Source organism: Convolutriloba macropyga, chromosome 14 (genome assembly GCF_964194025.1).
Source record: "Convolutriloba macropyga chromosome 14, txConMacr16.3, whole genome shotgun sequence".
Classification (NCBI taxonomy): domain Eukaryota; kingdom Metazoa; phylum Xenacoelomorpha; order Acoela; family Convolutidae; genus Convolutriloba; species Convolutriloba macropyga.
In genome coordinates this window covers 37,731,816-37,751,412 of record NC_134481.1, presented here as the reverse complement: position 1 = coordinate 37,751,412, position 19,597 = coordinate 37,731,816, and the positions used below count along the sequence as shown (strand labels likewise).

Sequence of the window (19,597 nt, the reverse complement as noted above, 5' to 3'; positions counted from 1 at the left end):
AAGGAGAGTGAGATCGGGCCTATCTTCTTGACACGAAAAAGAATCACTTTTCTTTCAAGTTTGGGGGCAGTTTTTCAATTGCTTCAGTACATTAACTAGGTTGCTGATTGTTATTGAGTAATTAATTATAGCCGTTGAGTTGTGCATTGGAATTGGTTGTTTTTTGCGCAACATGTTAAGCTGAGCGTCAACAATTAGGTAAGGTCGCCCAAATTTCCGTCCCAGGAGTTCCCACGCCTGAGCGTAGAATTCTCCCGAATAGCCCATTCCTGATATAGCTGACTTTGCTTTACCTGTCAAGAAAGTTTTCAAGTGGCTCATTTTCTCTGAGTCGGGTATATCGCGATGGTGAACCATCGCTTTGAACATATTCGACCACTCCGGCCACTCTAGGAGGCTTCCGTCGAAAGAACTCAACTTCAACTTAGGTAGCTGACTACTACTGCTTGGTTTATTGCGCTTAAACTTGTCTTGTTCCCGGGCTGTGCTGGCACGTTCTCCGCTTGGTGAACGTGACTTAAGTACACCTTCGCGATTGAAGCGTACCCTGGGATAACTGTTGTCGATCCTGGTTTTCGCACGCTCGAAACTATAATCGTACAAGTTGGAGAATTTATCCGAGTTATCGAGCCAACCGGAGACATCTTTATTCTTCGGGGTCTTCCAGTTGAATGGTGATCTACTTCGAATACTAGGGGCTGCACTATCACCAGAATCTGGTGCTCTTGCGTCAAGAGCTTCTCTCTCGTATTCCAGTTTCAGTGCACCTTCTTCTTCAAAAAGTTGGATCTCCATTTCAAGCTCTTTCCTTTTCAATTCGAATTAAATTTTCTTGAACCTCATTTTTGATGTAAAGTCTTTCTCTAGAGCCGCAAGCTTTTCTGCCTTTTTAGCTCGTTTTTCAGACTAGGTCTTTGAATTGTTGTCTTTGTTTGGGTTTCCATTTTCAACAGTTCTTTGAGAAACTCCTACAACAGTCTGTGAATTCTTAGCGGCAGTTGGTTCTGCGTCGCTTGTCAATTGAACAGTTTGCATCTGCTGATCCGTCATGTTTGTTTCTCCGTGAATGTATGGTAACCAGTCTGCGTTTAATGTTTGTAAGAAATTTATTCGCTGTTCTTTGTAGCGTTTAAACAATTCGGGATCTCGAAGAATATTTGCTCGCTTTCGGTGAAGAATGTAAAGAGAGTCGTCAAGTTTCAGCACCTGTTATAGATGGTCTTGAGTTTGCTTGATCTATCGTTGTTTCTGATTAGCTCCTGGCCCTCCTGAATTTTTGCTTCGATTTGTTTTGGAGTTGCTAATCTGTCTTTGCAAAAAGTCTTGACTCTGTGACGGAGTCACTGCGTTTGTAATTTGGGACTGCAGCTTGAATCTGTACAGTACCTTTTGTTTATTTAATTAAGCCTTGCTATTTAACTTCTAATGCACTTTGCCTAATTGGCTTTGCGTCGTTTAGTTGCCTGTTGAGTTTTGTTTTCGTTCGTCGATGACTTCGCCACTTCGACTGTTGGGTTGGACAGCAGTTTATTCCACTGTCTGGGTCGGCGGACCAAGTGTAACGGCTGCTCTCCTTGTGTTTCACAAAGAAAGTTTTACACCGCCCAGTTCGTTCTGAGTGGTTACATAATCTGTCCCGATACTTCGTTTATGCAGTTCGCTTTTGTAACTGTATTTCCGCTCTGCTGTACCTACCGTTGCATTAATTATTTTAGTTCGTAACTATTCGCTGATCTTAGTTTTTTCAACTATCGATTTGAACTGGATTGCTACAGATCACACAATACGGGATCTCTTTATGTATACCAGTTCAATCCGATAGAAAAAACAAATCGAAGACAAAGATATATGTCTAAGACCTGTTTGTGCGAAAATATTTAAATTTAAACTTAAGTTGGCTTTTGCTATTTGTATTCACAAAATGAGAATACCAGAAGTTGGGGTTGTAACAGTTGAATTTCAGCTCCAATAATTCGTTGATGCAAGACACAGTAACAGAATTTACTGCTCAAGAAAAAAATTTGGAATACAAGACACAGTAACAATTTACTGCTCAGGAATATTTCTAGTTCCAGACACAGTAACACGTTATTTACTGCTCAAGACAATTTGTTTTGCAATATTTTGCTGAGTTGTACTTTCAGCCGTTTTCTGCGGCTGCTACGTTGAGTTCTGTGTGCTGCTTTTGTTATTTCCCCCTTTTTTTCTTTTTTCTCACGTGACAAGCTGTAACTAGAACTAGAACTATAACTATGAAATGACTAGGACAACAAGTACAAAAACTAGTACAAAAAGGGTTAATGTTCCTTTACAAAACATTTAGTAACATCAGTGGTCGGGACAGCCTATTTTAGATAACAATACTATGCACACCAATGTCAGAAATTGTAAAAGCTGTTGTGGAAAAAGAAGTAACTATGAGTCAGAACTGTTAATCCTAAAGCAAGAGAGAGTTTTTTTTGTGTTTACGCCGAGGTTTTGTTTTGTGGAGATAGTTTGCCATTATTTCGGTAAAATTAAAATTAGCAACTGTTTGTCAAAAATTGTCCTTAAATCTTCTTCAGTTTTGTTTGTTGAATGATCAGTTTAAATTTTTAATTAATTTTGTGATAATCATTTTTTCTTATTTGAGCACCTAATCAAAACTTTCATCGCAAACTCAAATATATAAAAATTTGATGCTTTTCACATGTTCTCTTTAGTTATGAGTCATGTGAACATTCAACTGACAATAAGATTCAATTTTGGGCCTTCGTTTCTGTTTTGACGATTTTTATTTCTATTGTTGTAACAGTTTGATCAAATCTAAATAGTTTGAGGCCGAACAATTTTTTTGATTTTTTTCTTAAATAAACTTCACAAAAGAAGTAACTATGTTTGTAATAAGTATCAAACCATTTTAGAATGAGTTTGTGAGAGCTTACAACCTAATTTTTGGTTTTTGGTTGCAACCAGCATTATGGAACCTAGCCAATTTCTGTCTGTTCTTAGCAAATTTTTGTTTGGATCATTGTCTTGATAGTAGTAATAGGAGTATCCTGTCATCAACATTGATGCCCAGAAGATTATTTGCCATATGTGCACTATTTACCATCTCTGTCAAATACTGGTTCGACATGGTTAACAAAAGTCATGCAAGTTTTCAGCCATAACAACATCAGAAATCATGAAGAACAGTCAATTTAACAAAAACACGAAACTGAAAACTGATTAATTTATACTAAACCATTGTAATCCTTTGTTAATTCAATAATCAAATCAATCTCTAAAGTTCCTAAGGCGGCCAATGTAACATTCTGGTGCCCAATGAAAGAATGGACAGCAATAATTTCCTTTCCGAGAACTTTTTTCTCGTGACCAGGGTAGAAAAGGAAATTCTAGACAAAGACCAATCCCAACCAACCCAACACGAGGCAACTCACCATCACCCAACCCAACAGAGTGTTTATATCTGGGACTCCCTTGATTACCCTATTCTTATTTGCGTTGACTCTGGTGATTCGCCAGTAATTTCCTCAGCGTTGTTTTTTTCTCGCACATAGAGAATTTTTTCTGGACGTGTTAACAACTTGCAATAAATTTCAGTCATTTGTTTTATTGCTCCGATACCGCCATGAAAAGCTTTTTTCGCTATTGAAAAACCGACATTTTCGTACCGTGTGGTTCAGCATAACCCTCGGTTTGTGTCCGGATGTTACTGTGGTTATTTGGTAGATTTGGGTTTATCATTCCGGTATTGGTAGTTGATGCTATCCGTTAAGGTTTGGTAAGTAATGGTAAGGTTCGGTAAGGCTTGGTAAGGTTCGGTAAGAATTGGTAAGGTTCCGTAAGTATTGGTAAGGTTCGGTAAGGCTTGGTAATGTTCGGTAAGTATTGGTAAGGTTCGTTCGGTAAGTATTGGTAAGGTTCGGTAAGGGTTGGTAAGGTTCGGTAAGTATTGGTGAGGTTCGGTAAGGCTTGGTAAGCTTCGGTAAGGCTTGGTAAGTTTCGGTAAGTATTGGTAAGGTTCGGTAGGTCTTGGTAATCTTCGGTAAGTATTGGTAAGTTTCGGTAAGGCTTGGTAAGCTTCGGTAAGGCTTGGTAATGTTCGGTAAGTGTTGGTAAGGTTCGGGAAGTATTGGTAAGTTTTGGTAAGGCTTGGTAAAGTTTCATCAGGTTCCGTAAGTTTTGGTAATGTTCAGTAGTTTTGGTAAGGTACTGTAACGCGTTGGTAAGGTTTGGTAAACTTTGTCAAGATTCGATAAATTTGTGTAAAATTTGGTTCATTTGGTTTGGGAGGTATTGGTTATCCGGTAGTTATATAAACAGGTTTTGGCCTTGAGATTTGGTTAACAATGCTACTAATAGAGGCTTAAATAAAATCAAAGCTCCAGATCACCTCAACAAAACAGAGTTAATGGTTCTTACTTCAACCGGAAAATCAACAAGAGTTAAGCATCAGATAAATTCTACAAGTTCACAAACACTAGCAATGGGTGAAAACGAAGAATCCTCTGTTGATCCTCATTTGAAACACATTAAAAACCAAAAGCTAATGTTTGAAAGCGAAATTGAATCTTGCATCGAATTTGTTGTTTCAGGAATTGATTCCGGGGAGGACACTGTAACTCTAGAAGAAACATTGAACGAAATTAAAGCGTTGCAAGAGAAACTGGACAACTCTGTTCAAGAGTTTTTGGACATCTCGCCATCAGAAGAAGCAGATACGCATTCTTTTCAACCTAGCAAACTAATTTTCAAGATTCGAAAAACAACCGCTGCCCTCCGCAAACACAAAAAAGAAAATCAAAGCTCAGAACTAAGCAATGTTTCATCACGCAACTTAAGGGTAACATTTGATAGTAGCAGCAGTAACCCAACAATTCATAACACTAACAGTACCTCTACATTTTGCTCAGCATCCACTGGGAGCGCAGTGTCAGGTCAACTTGTTTCGTTGGACTCTGCAGCGCCCGCTAGCTGAGTTCAATCCAATTCCATTTCGCCATCGGCTAATATGGATTCCAAATTTGGGTTCTCGACGGCTACTTCATCTGGAAATCCTGTTCACAGTGCCTTGTCTTCGGAACCGTTTCCTGCTAATTCAAGCAATAGTTCAATCAACCAGGACACATCATTTCATGTTGCGAACAGCAACCCATCACGGAGATTTCCTCAAAATCAACAATTATCAGATCCATCAGCGTCCGCTACACTTGGCTCTGCTTCTTATCAGAACCCCATCTCCATGTCCACTTGTTTCCAACAATCTGTGCCCAAGTTGCAGGCAACAAAAATTGATGGCAATTCACTTGACCGGATGAAGTGGTTTAGCATTTTTAAAGCCACCATAGATCGTTCGCCTATGTCATTATCAGAATATATGATACATCTTTAATCGCTATTAACTGGAGAGGCAAAGCGTCTAATATATGGATTCAGCTACAACGGTAGTCTGTATGTCCCAGCGTTGAATCGTCTTGAGGAACACTTCGGAAACCCAAACCGGATAATAAAAGCCTTTCTTGATGAGCTCTCACAGTTCAAACCACCTAATCTGACTGTGCCGGAAAGTTGGACCCAATTTTCAACCTTTCTCCTGACCCTAGTGGATACATTTCAACAACTTGGATTCAATCATGACATCCATTCTACTACAAATCTCAATCAGGCATTAAATAAACATCCAACACCAGTCCGCCTTGACTGGAACAAGTATGCCCTCGAAACGTTTTCACTCCAGCCGTCTCTTAAAGACCTTTCTCAGTGGTTATCAATCTACGCAAAAGCTTGTAGAGATTTGCCAACGCCCAAATCGGTAACACGACTCAGCCATGGAAGATCAAACTTTGCTCATAAACCATGGATTCAGAAAAATCAAAGTCTCTTGCCCTCATCTACGAGAACGACAAGCAATGGTCAAAAAGGTGGCTCCTGATTCGACAATAACAGACAAGGCCCCTCCAGAACTGTTGTTTGCCCCAGTAATGAGACCTGTCAATATCTCTACAAAGGTTCTCATTTCCAGACCCTCTCTCCTTTCGATCGGAGAGAACAAGTCAAAAACTTGAAACTTCGCTACAACTACTTTGGCAGTCATCATGTTCAAAATTGCAATTCAAAAAATTTTTGCCGAAATGGCAATTGTGGTCAAAAGCATAATACTCTGCTCCATGAGAGCTCTGGAGACAATTATCAGAGAGTGAAGCCGCCATCGGCCCTTAAATCCGTTCAATTACATGGAACAGGACAAGTAGCCCTTGTTCCGGTTGAACTTTCCAATGGTGTAGAAACCGTTGATACTTATGCGTGTCTAGACAACGGAATGTGTCAAAGCTTGCTGCTTACATCTGCAGCATCAGAAATGGAGATTGACTTGTACGCAGTTGCTAAGATGCCGATCAGCGGCTACTATACAACTAGAGAAGTAGACTGTTCTCAATTTTCTCTCCAAATCAAGCCATACAGATCCCAGAATAGCTCAGTAGTTTCAATTGATGTACCAGCAGTTCCAGATCTTAATATGACGCCAGTTAAAAACAGTGAGCTGCTCAAACTGTGTGGTAAATTGATCACCTTAATCACATCACGTTTCCAAACATCAAACAAAATCAAGTGTGTATAATCATTGGAATAGTTAACCTTGACCTAAACCACTACAGTGAGATAGTTAAATGCCCAAAAAACACACATTGGGCTGTCAAAAAACCATTAGAATGGAAGTGTGCCGGAAAAACCAACATAAATGCAGATGAGCAAAATCCAGTTCTCAAAACCCAATTTTGTTCCCATGTCCAATTGGACAACGAACTTTTCACCAAAGTTCATGATTGGATGAAGATCGAAAATTATGGCATTGCATCAAAAAAAAGCACTGTACAAGAACGAAGAAAAGTCTTATACAAGGAAAAGTAAATTTTACAATCCACAACCAGATTCAAGGATGGTCATTACGAAGTTGGCCTCTTGTGGAAAAAGAATGCAAAATTGACGAATAACAGATGGCTCGCTGAGAAACAGTTGAAGCAGCCAATATCAAAGCTTTCCACGAAGCTAGTGTTAAGAGAAAGAAATATGAATAGACCTTGCAAAAGGACTTGCAAAACGAATATGTTGTAAAAATTGATCCTTGTACCGACAACACAATGTCAGTTTCTTATCTACCTCATCATCCGGTCTCAAATGAAAATAAGCCCGGAAAACTTCGACGGAAGACTAACGCATCCAGCATCTGTCAAGGCCAATCTACCAACTCAAATCTCTTGAAAAGGCCCGGATTTGCTCAGCAATCTTGTTGGGATTATTTTGCGTTTCAGAGAAAGTCATATCGCAATATCCGCTGACATTGAGCAAATGCTTATGCAAGTCAAAGTTACTCCTTCAGACCGTTCATAGCTTCGTTTCTTGTGGGATAACAACGGCAAAATAGAAGAATATGAGTACACTTGCCACACATTTGGTGCAACGTCATCACCTTGCATTGCATCGTACGCACTACGTCGCTCTGCGAAAGATAACCAGAAACATTTTCCTGATGTTTCTCATAATGTTGCACGCAATATCTACATGCACGATTAGTATATTTCCACCGACGACGTTGAAAAGGCTGTAAACATAATGAGCAGCAATAAAGCTTGCCTGTCTCTTGGGGGTTTTATTCTCACCAATTGGAATTCTAATTCGGCTGCATTTTTGCAACAAGTCAGTAGGGATCAACTTTTAAACACAAACGAAGCTTCACCTCAAACTCAAAGGTCCTCGGATTACCGTGGAATGCAAAAACAGGCACTAATGTAATCGAGAGAAAACTGCTCAAGAAGTTTCCCTTGGATAGCAATATGGTAACGCAAAAAAGTTTCTGCGGTTTGTTGCATCCATTTTTGAGCCTCTGGGCTTTATAGCAACACTAACCATCCGAGTTCGTAAAAATCTACAAGCCGACTGGAACCTAGGACCAAAGTGGGACAAAGCATTGAACCTCAATGAATTTGCGAATCTAACTCAACTGCAAAATGAACTACGAGACTTCCGCGAAGATTCAATAACTCGCTGTTTATTCATTGAAAAAGCAATAAAGGAAACAGCTCACCATACCTTCTCAGACGCGTCGGAGTATGAACTCTCAGCGGTTTCGTTTCTTAGGATTGAATACTTGGATGAAACTGATCAAGTGAAATTCATCATGGGAAAAGCCCGCGTAGCTCTAAACAAAACAATGACAATTCTTCGCGTCTACGCAGCTCAGCTCGCACACTTCGTGAGAGAACAGCACGACATTAACATTCATGAAAAAGTTTTCTGGTCCGATAGTACAACATTTCTTTATTGGCTCAGAACCCCAGAGATACGTCATCGCAAATTTGTTGCTAACAGGTTGGCGAATATATTTGATGTATCAACAGCACATGACTGGAACTACATCGCCTCAGCCGACAATCCAGCCGATGATGGCTCCAGAGGCTATGAAGTTAAACAGATGAACTGCAGTTCTCGAAGGCTCAACGGTCCTTCTTTTCTACAGTTACCAAAAAGAGACTGGCCAAGTAAGGAAAACTTTAAAGCACAAAATTCGAACGTTCTCATCGTTCATGCGTTGCAAACCAATCTGCACTCAGCAAATGAATGTCCCATTGACATTGCACGCTTCAGCAATTGGAATCGTCTAGTTAGAGTTGCAGCATACTGCTTCTTTTTCCTCGATCGTTTGAAAAAACAGAGCATTTGCTTATCGCTCGCACATCACACACTGGCTTACAGGTACCTCATCGGCGTTGCTCAAAGTCAGAACATGGAGATGAGATGTTGTCTTTACAATAAGGCTAGGAGATACTTCCGTCAAGCCCTCTAAAGACACTCTGTCCTTTTGTTAACGGAAGGAGTGAACTCCGCGCCAAAGTTCGGCTGTCTAAGGCAATGGTCTTAGAAACTGCTCGCCATCCGTTAATTTTAGACGGGGTTAACCCAATCGTTAACCTCCCCATCAAAAACACTCATGTAGTGAATAGTCACTCTGGTGTTGAACAAACACATTCCTTTCTAATGAAATACTATTGGATTCTGAAATGCCGATTAGACAAACAATACGTCAGTGCTTTCCCTGCCGAAGAATGGCTCAAGAAATTATTCCAACTCAGATGTCAGATCTCTCCAGTGAAAGTTTACCGCTCTAAAATCACAATACCGTTTGCAACAACAGGTCTGGACTTCATAGGTACTTTTCCTATAAAAGAGTGTGGTAAATTTGCTATCAGTTGTATGAGTCTATTTTCGGGCTTAGTTGTAAGAACCGTTCATTTGGAAATTTTGGAAAGTCTTTCTACAGATTCTGCAATGAGTTGCATCCGCAGATTCATTAGCCGCCGAGGAAAACCAAAATTATTTATTCTGACAACGGAAAATCTTTTGTCGGCTCTTGTTCCGAATTGAGAAAATGAATAGAAGCTCTCAGATCCTCGCGAGAATTTGCATCTAAGCTCCACATCTTAGACGTAGAAATCAATTGGAAAATTAACCCCCCTCTGGCTGCGCATTTTGGCCGCAGCTGGGAAAGGTTCGTTCAAGTTTTCAAACTCTCCCTCTACAAAGTCATTGGCTCAAGAACGCTAACAGACGAAACGCTGTCGATATTCACTTGTGAAATTGAGTCCAACATGAATTCGCGACCCTTGACGAATGTTTCTGACGATATAAACGATCCACTCCCTTTAACGCCAAATCATTTCCTCTTGGGTAGACCCTCAATCAATCTCCATTCAGGAGTCTTCTCTCAAAGCAAAATAGCAGTTACTAAATCTTAGAAAACATCACAAATCCTAGCCCAACATTTTTGGAACCGATTTATGAGAGAGTATCTCCCTAACCAGCAGAAACGCTCTAAATGGCATAAAAAAATCAGAACTTAAAAGTTCACAACTTAGTCTAGATTTTGGAAGATTTCACACCTCGTGGTCTCTGGCCTCTAGCAAAGGTAAAAGAAGTGTATCCAAGCTCGGATAAAGTAGTTCGGTCAGTCAAAATAAAGAGTGCATACGGCGAAAAGATCTGCCCCGTTCTCAATTTAAGTAAAATTTCTAAAGAGTAGACTACATTCACATTCAACGGACAAAATCACATCGTTTTAGCACTCAGCCATTTTATCACCCATAAATTCCTCGTGCAGAAATCTACACTATCGTTAATGTGAAGTCACATCACTTATTGCCGATCAACAAACGATTTGAAAAAATCCAGTACATTAAAAGGTCCGTCGCTCTTGAGTGGTAATGTTCAGGTACAGGTAGGTACGGTTAGGTAAAGGTAGTTACAGGCCGCAACAGGCAGGAATCTCGTTTTCGCGCTGTGTAGAAAGTTGCTACACCGCAGCAACCTCCGCTTTAGCCTTTTTCGCTTGTGTCGCAATTTTCAGGTATTGCAATTTTTGCCTTTACCCGCTCCGTCAGTTAGAAACGCCAATTTTAAAATGATTTGCTTTGTTATCGCTTGTAATCATCCTTTTCTCCCCTCAGTTATTTTCTTTAGAATTATTTATTGGCTACAAAGTTTCTACCTAACAAACCATCGTCTTTACGGAAGCCGACTATTCTTTGCAACCCTGCAAATGGGGCCGGCGATGTCATCAACGTTGATGCTCAGTGGATTATTTGCCATATGTCTACTATTTACCATGTCTGCCCGATACTGATTCGACATGGTTAAGAAAAATAAAGCAAGTTTTCAGCCATAACAACATCAGAAATCATGAAGAACAGTCAAGTTAACAAAAACTCGAAACTGAAAACTGATTAATTTATACCGAACCACTGTAATCCTTTTTTAATTGAATAATCAAATTAATCTCACAAAGTTCCTAAGGCGGCCAATGTAACATATCCTATCGTCACAACATGAATCGTTTCCCCTGAAATTTTGAATCCAGTTTTCGAAGTAGTGCAACTATGAGGCAGAATCAATCAGAACATGAATCGGCATACCCGTTCTATGAATAAATTTAAAGCGGTATATATCGAGCCTTTTGGCTTATGATTCTCGTTAAGGGAATTTTTACTCGCTATAGCGCGCCAAAAGGTGTATGGTAGACAAGATGTGCGTGGTCTTGACAATGTTTGAGCGACAAAAAGTGTAACTAGACCGTGTATTTTTACGTCTGTAAGGGTACCCCGTCCCAGATAAAAATCGTCGAGAAATATTTATACCAATTCACACCAGGAAGCAAACTGGACTTTGAAATTGAAGTCAATAGAGCCGAAGAATCTCAAGATAGCGGAATTTTAAATTTTGCATGACGAAACGGTGGGTTATATCCCACAGCGGGTCAGAGGCATGGCCATAGACAGTGGCCCGCTTGGTCTCTTGAAATTGACCCTATTTTGACTGGAATGCGTTATGAATAGAAAATACTACGCGCAGTCGTGATTTTAGCCGTTCACAATTTATTCCCCAGTGATTGTGGAATTTTTATCGTGTAAGATCTGACAAATTTCTGACAAAATATCTTGCTAATAGCCTGTAAGGGGATGCATCTTCTTATAAGATCTTATAAGACGTTTATCAGATCTTATACGATATAAATTCCTCTTATAAGATCTTACACGATAAAAATTCCTCTTATAAGATCTTACACGATAAAAATTCTTCTTATAAGATCTTACACGATAAAAATTCTTCTTATAAGATCTTACACGATAAAAATTCTTCTTATAAGATCTTACACGATAAAAATTCTTCTTATAAGATCTTACACGATAAAAATTCCTCTTATAAGATTTTACACGATAAAAATTCCTCTTATATAAATTCCAAAAGTATGGTATATTCTTCATATTGAAGACAATTCAGAGTTGCTCTCAAGCAGTAGCCGAAAAGCTACAGCATGCAACACTTAAGTGCCAGAGCAACAAAAAGAAAAATATCTTATACTGTCTTGTAAGACTTATAAGATATTGTAAAAAAGATTATTTGAGTGGCAGGGGCTTTCTCCGAAGCGGTGATTATCAAACTAGGCTGAATTGTTTTTAAAGACCAAAACTATCTTGGACTGCTAAGTTTAGCCATAGTACCCAGCTAAGACTCACACTAAAACTGCCACCAAAACAGAATCAACAACCATTTTTTTGTTTCATAATTGGTTAGCTGACCGATTCGTTTTTTACTTTCATAGGACCTTGACTACGTTATACGATTATATTGAAAACATTAAAACATGTCATATCAGATCTTACACGATAAAAATTCACTCTTATCAGATCTTACACGATAAAAATTCTGGTAAGGGGAATGTTTATCTTATAAGATGTCTTATCAGATCTTACACGATAAAAATTCTAATAAGAGGAATGTTTATCTTATAAGATGTCTTATCAGATCTTACACGATAAAAATTCCAATAAGAGGAATGTTTATCTTATAAGATGTCTTATCAGATCTTACACGATAAAAATTCCTCTTACCAGAATTTTTATCGTGTAAGATCTGATAAGAGGAATTTTTATCGTGTAAGATCTGATAAGATCTTACACGATAAAAATTCTTAGTCAGCATCTTATCAGATCTTACACGATAAAAATTCCACAATCACTGGGGTTATATCTGAAAGATAAAAAACTAGTACACATTTGGATTTCATAAAGTCGACCTCTCAACTGGGGTATGCACAGTCGTTATTGTATCCGTAAACAATTTATTATATCTGAAAGATTACATGACAAGTACACAACATTCGGATTGTTTTTTCGACAGCTAAATTTTACTTCCGCTTTCTTTGCGTACATCAGCCAATTTTTGTTTTCTCACCAAATCTTATCGAAGGTTAGCTTGAGTTACAAAACTCAAATATCCCAGGACGCGGATCAGATCAAAACTGATACGAGCCAGATAGACTTGAGTTTCGGACAAAGTGTGCTGGTACCTTTTAGAAGGTGAGTGTGGTATATGCGAGGAGAAACTTTTGCGAATTTTTTTCTTTGATGCACAGGCTGCAACAAGCGACAGAAACGTGCACTGGGTGCCCTGAAAACCCTTGCACATGATGATGGAGTGAATAGCAGAGTGAGGAGTGGATTCGTGTCTTCATCGCCAATTGTTTTGGTCCGACGAGACATCTCAGAGCAGAGTTGGTCAAATTAACAAAACACTTTTGCATCTTTTCCATGTGCTTCAATCTCCTCCCAGTACGTTTTGCATCCCCAGCTGCAGAACAAGCCATTATATGGCAACTCATAAAAAATTTGGCACGTGCATTTCGGGGTGCAAAAAATATAAACCTAATGAACTGGGGGAGGGGGGCAGAAACAGAAAAGATGTTTTCATTTTCCAATAAGTTATTTATGAAATTAATTTCAGCGGGAAATTTAAGGCAACCCGGGTCGGGGTGTCACCGCCATTTAACTCAAAATTATGTAGGATAAGCGGTTAATGCGGCGAAATTACATAAATCAGGCGGTGAATGTGGTGAAGAAAAGCTTTATCGCCTGGTAGCCGTGAAATTACATGTTACCGCTGAATTTAGCGGTGAAGTTAAATAAAATCACGTCTTTGAAAAAAGTATCCAAGTTATTTGAGATAAGCGGTGAATGCGATGAAACTACATATATTCTCCACTTAACTTAGTGACAAACTTACATAAATTCACCGCTTAGAAAAGAGTGTCAAAAAGATGTAAGTTTGGGAAGGGGGGGGTAATTTTAGGGGGGTAAAACGATGGAAGAGAGGGTGATAATGGGGAATAAGGAAAAAAATTGTTAGGTTTTACCCCAACTAAAACTACCCCTTAATCTAACATGTTTTTGACACTTTTTTTCTAAGTGGTGAATTTATGTCATTTCGCCATTAGAGTAAAAGGTGAATTTACAAAAAAGAATCACCACATTTCAACGCTAAAATATGTAATTTCGCCGCTAAAAATTGCAAATCTTACAAAAATTCAATAAGCATGTTTTACAGAAAGTAGAGTGAAGCTAATTTAAATTCAATACAAATATCCTAGAAAAAAATTGAGAGTTGGTGCAGTAGAAGAAGAAGTGAATGACATGCAGGGGGTGAGAGGTTGGAACCAGTGTAAGGATGGTAATCTGTAGTAAGAGGTGAAATGTGGTGAAATATTGTAAGTTCACCGCTTCCTCTACTGTTGAACTTAAATATTTTCACCGCATTTACCGCCATTTACCGCAAAATTAAATAAGAATTTTGCAGTGAAAAAAGCAACTTTTAACCGTTTATCTTACATATTTTTCTGACTTTTCCTCGACCCGGGAAATAGAACTCCCAAGACTGCATTTTTTGTGCAAAATCTGATAAGACATTTTTTTTGTTTAAGCACTGACTATATTCTGACAGATCTGTCAATAAGAGATATCCCCTAGCAAGTATCTTTAAGGAGTAGTTTGCGGAAATTTTGCGAGATCTTATAAGCTAAAAATCTCAAATCGCTAGAGTAGGTCCCCTATGAAAGAATAAATCCTGTGTAGGCGAATAAGTCATCTGTAATAAAAAGAATTTATTCTTTTTCGACTACCACAGCATTTGATCTGCATTTGACCCCCCTGCAATTTAATTGTCATTGTATTAAATAAAACGATGTTATTGAGGTCTATAATATATCTGCTTATTAATTGCTCACACACTAAGTTTTTATGCGCTTATGCGCTCTTGCTCTCATTACGACGCAGAGGTATACCCCAAAATTTCCGCCTTAGTAAAATTGGCTCGAAAATTAGATACATACAATGAACGAAATTAGGAGACATCCTTTGTATCTTACTTTTGACAAAAAGGGTTCCGCCAATTTTGTGAAATAGAAGAACATTCGGTGCAAAAAGTAGGTAACAATTCTCGTAGCATGTTTCCTCTCAATTTAGGTATCAATTATTCGCGCGCATTTTGAGCATGCAATAAGAACTTTAATAAAGATTTAATTGATGCTTTCAAAGCTTTAAAGTGCTTTAAATACATGCAACCACAAAAACTGATTTTTTTAACGAAAAATTCCTGGCACATCGAAGGCTTTGTATATCAATGAGGGACTGGCCAATTTTTATAAGTGGTAATAAATAGTACTAATAAGTAGTAATAAGTAGTAATAAAGTACTGTAAGTAGTAATAAAGTAGTAATAAAGTACTACTAGTATCAATAAGTTAGGCTTAATTCAGAAGTAGTAATTAAGTTAGGCTTAATTGCGGATTATATGCGAAATCGAGCTACATTGCGTGCGAAAAATCGATACATAAATGGAGCAGATGCGTGATACAAGCCGTTTGAAAAATAGGTTATAAAGTTTGTAATTGTATTTCGCGGATAGGATTAGGGTTAGGGTTAGGGATAGGGTTAGGGTTTCGGCTAAATATGTATTTATATATATATATATATATATATATATATATATATATATATATATATATAATATACATACATATACCTACATACGAACAAACCGATACACACTCAAAAAAAACTTGATCACAAAATTTCGGTAATTTTTTTTGTTCAGAAAACGTTGCGCAAAAATTTAAAATCCCATCAGAGCTCTCTTGATAATAATTACTACAGACGTGAAGTTTTTTGTGTAAGATTTCATCGACCTAAATATTTGTGTAAGGTATTTATCAAATGAAATGAGTATTTAATTGAGTTTGTCAGAAATTTTTGTGCAGCTTTAGATTTTGAACGATTTTTTATTCATATAAGATCTTTCCTCACACTATTTTAATTGCAAAAATGAACATAATATATTTTTAGTCGGATTTTTTCTACCATTTTTCATTCAAACTAATGCTGTTTCTTGCCAAAAAGGCAGGAGTGGTTACTTTTACATTTGGCTGTCTGGGAGAAACTAACTTGTTGCTATTCAGAATATGCACGCACACATTCAGCCGATATGATAACGTATCTTGTGTCTTAGCTCTTTTGTTTTCCATCCTTTAAAACGCATTGAAGGAATATATTGATATCTCATTTTTATGCTGGTTAAAATAATTTGGTGGTTATAAATTTTTACCAAAATAATGAATAATGGGATACATATACATACATTCACTCTTAAAAAACACTGAAATTTTAGAACGGCATTAGATAATGGTAATATGGAAAAGATAGTGTAGTTTCACAACGAATTATAAAAAAGAACATTAATACTAATTAACGTACAGTTAAAATTAGAATGAATTCAGTCTGAAAAATGTTTAAAATTGAACTTTTCGTTTTGCTAATCAAAGATACTTCCAAGAATTCCGACCATTAACAACATTTTTTGGGAAAATGACAGAAAAACTGATTGAAAAAGAAATGATGTAGAATTTTTTCAACTTTTTTTGATTTGCAGATGCTTAGGTCCTGTGAAACTTTGTTTTGTGAAACTATAGCCTGACGAACTAGACTCTTTTTGGGCTACCTTATATGTAAGTTTTGTGTTTTGTACAGTTTATCTGAGCGATTATGAAGGAAGAATTTGCCAAATGGCATTCTATTTTGAGTTTGTGAATTTTTTGAATGATATGCAGCTCTGCGGTTCAATGAGTTTGTTATTAATAGGATTAATATTTTCATTTTCAAATCTATGGAGATTTGATATTTTTTTCTGTTGAAGCAATCTTTTACAGCGCAGTTTAATTGACATTCGCAAGAGGAATGGATTGTTTTATCTTTTAAGGTTAGCGGAAGCACCATTGAGTTAACTCAATACAAACTTGTTCCCAAAATTTATTTAACAAAGTACAACGATTTGTGCATTTTCGTTGCATTTTTCGTGCGTTTCAGTGTTTTTCCCCATTTTTTTATCTCTCTCCTAAGACACTGTCTTGTAAAGCTTTTAAGTTTTTTCTTTGCGCACTTTGCTCAGTAGCAATTTCACGTGTTCTTGATAGTTAATAATGTCTAATGTCAATAATAACTCCCAGAAGAATACCATGATGTTTTACTGAAAGCTCCGCACATTTATTTGTAGATTGACTGGCTTCTCTTTCCCATTACCACAATTGAATGCAAGCAAGTGTTTCGTTTTGCTACTGTGAACTGCATTATATTTTCATTGAAATATATAAATGAAAATAGATTGCTGATAATCAATGGAATTCTTAAATTTATCAAAGTTTTGTCACAATAGAATCAACGTGTCAACGGCGTATTGAATTAAATTCCAATTTTCATGAAAGTAATTGTTTCTATCATTAAGGTATAAATTAAGTGAGACCGGACCAACATAGTATATTTGGGAGCACCTCTATCTAATTTTATCCAAATGGAAAATGTATTCTTTAAATGCACATTTGGTCTTGTTCAGCAAGATAACTGGAAAGCAATTCCTGTATTTTCACTAAATCCTTTTTGAAAAAAATTATCGAATAAATTATTGTGATGACTTGAACTATAAGCCTAGGATGAGAGACCTAAGAACAAGAGAGACCTAAGAATGCTTATAACGTTTTCTTTTCATTAAGCTGAGATTGAACCGTTTCCGTTTGAAGTACCGTTGGTGCAGTTGCAGAATTTATTTTCCTGGAACAGGACTGATTCTTGTATAATATATATTTTTTATTTTGATAATGATTCAATTAGTCTACTAGGAACCCTTCAAAAATTTCTAATAGCGACCATGCTATTGAATTATTACTGTAGTTGAATTACATGCTATTGAATCTGCATCATCGGCAGATCCCTTTTTGAATAAGGATGTAACATTTGTCATTTTGAGCTCTCATGGGAGTTGTTAATCGATTATAATAGATATAAAGAAAAAACATATTGGTTTTTATAAAAAATGATTATCATTGGATAGGTAATTATACCTCCAAAACTTTCCACGGGCGATTTGTTTCAGATCAAATTTTTCTACAGCTCTTCTGTTAATTTTTCAATTTCTATTTCTTCCTTTCAGACGAGAAAAACGCTATAGGTTGCCGCTGGAAAAGTCGTAGAAATAACACATGTTAACCTTTTTCTGGGGCTTCATAGAAGCAGAAAAGTTTCCTCAGTACAATAGTTCCTCATCGTTAAAAGATCCTCGATTGTGCGGAGTTTTTGGTCAACCATATTTCTGCTAAAGAAAAATTTGGTTTGTTATTTTCAACAAAATTTTTTGTTGGAGCGTGCTTATTTATTGTTTTCAAAACAAGTTCGGCAGCTATTAGAGTTTTGAGACTGATAGGAAACAAACCAATTTGAAAAAAGAACAGCTTGTCTAAAAACATCTATTTTGTATTGATTTCAGTCAAACATTTTTAAATGAAATGTTTAAATTTTATGTCTACAGTTGGTGATGCAAAATTGAAGGCCACTGGTTTCAAAAGCAAAAACGTGCTTTATTGCGAAATGACTCTGTAGCAATGGAGCCAACCAATGAGTTTCATTTAATTTCAATTTCTGTAGGTTTCAACAAAATTTTTTGTTGGAGCGTGCTTATCTATTGTTTTCAAAACAAATTCGGCAGCTATTAGAGTTTTGAGACTGATAGGAAACAAACCAATTTGAAAAAAGAACAGCTTTTCTAAAAACATCTATTTTGTATTAATTTCAGTATAATTTTAAATGAAATGTTTAACTTTTATGTCTAGAGTTGGTGATGCAAAATTGAAGGCCACTGGTTTCCAAAGCAAAAACGTGCTTTATTGCAAAAGGACTCTGTAGCAATGGAGCCAACCAATGAGTTTCATTTAATTTCAATTTCTGTAGGTTTCAACAAAATTTTTTGTTGGAGCGTGCTTATCTATTGTTTTCAAAACAAGTTCGGCAGCTATTAGAGTTTTGAGACTGATAGGAAACAAACCAATTTGAAAAAAGAACAGCTTCTCTAAAAACATCTATTTTGTATTATTTTCAGTCAAATAATTTTAAATGAAATGTTTAACTTTTATGTCTAGAGTTGGTGATGCAAAATTGAAGGCCACTGGTTTCAAAAGCAAAAACTTGCTTTTTTGCAAAATGACTCTGTAGCAATGGAGCCAACCAATGAGTTTCATTTAATTTCAATTTCTGTAGGTTTCAACAAAATTTTTTGTTGGAGCGTGCTTATCTATTGTTTTCAAAACAAATTCGGCAGCTATTAGAGTTTTGAGACTGATAGGAAACAAACCAAATTGAAAAAAGAACAGCTTTTCTAAAAACATCTATTTTGTATTAATTTCAGTCAAATAATTTTAAATGAAATGTTTAACTTTTATGTCTACAGTTGGTGATGCAAAATTGAAGGCCACTGGTTTCAAAAGCAAAAACGTGCTTTATTGCGAAATGACTCTGTAGCAATGGAGCCAACCAATGAGTTTCATTTAATTTCAATTTCTGTAGGTTTCAACAAAATTTTTTGTTGGAGCGTGCTTATCTATTGTTTTCAAAACAAGTTCGGCAGCTATTAGAGTTTTGAGACTGATAGGAAACAAACCAATTTGAAAAAAGAACAGCTTTTCTAAAAACATCTATTTTTGTATTAATTTCAGTCAAATAATTTTAAATGAAATGTTTAACTTTTATGTCTAGAGTTGGTGATGCAAAATTGAAGGCCGCTGGTTTCAAAAGCAAAAACGTGCTTTATTGCAAAATGACTCTGTAGCAATGGAGCCAACCAATGAGCTTCATTTAATTTAAATTTCTGTAGGTTGATGCTGATTCTTTGTATTTGTTTGAGGATGGTTTCTA

The 19,597-nt window shown here is 36.9% G+C and overlaps 1 protein-coding gene across 1 annotated transcript in view; it reads left to right on the top strand.

Moving 5' to 3' along the window:
• LOC142353012 (beta-tectorin-like) overlaps positions 1-19,597 on the top strand; it is a 47,255-nt gene that overhangs the window by 23,294 nt on the left and 4,364 nt on the right. The window contains exon 5 of the mRNA XM_075405194.1: positions 12,950-13,087. Coding sequence (XP_075261309.1) covers positions 12,950-13,087 — 138 coding nt within the window. The remainder of the gene's footprint in view (positions 1-12,949; positions 13,088-19,597) is intronic.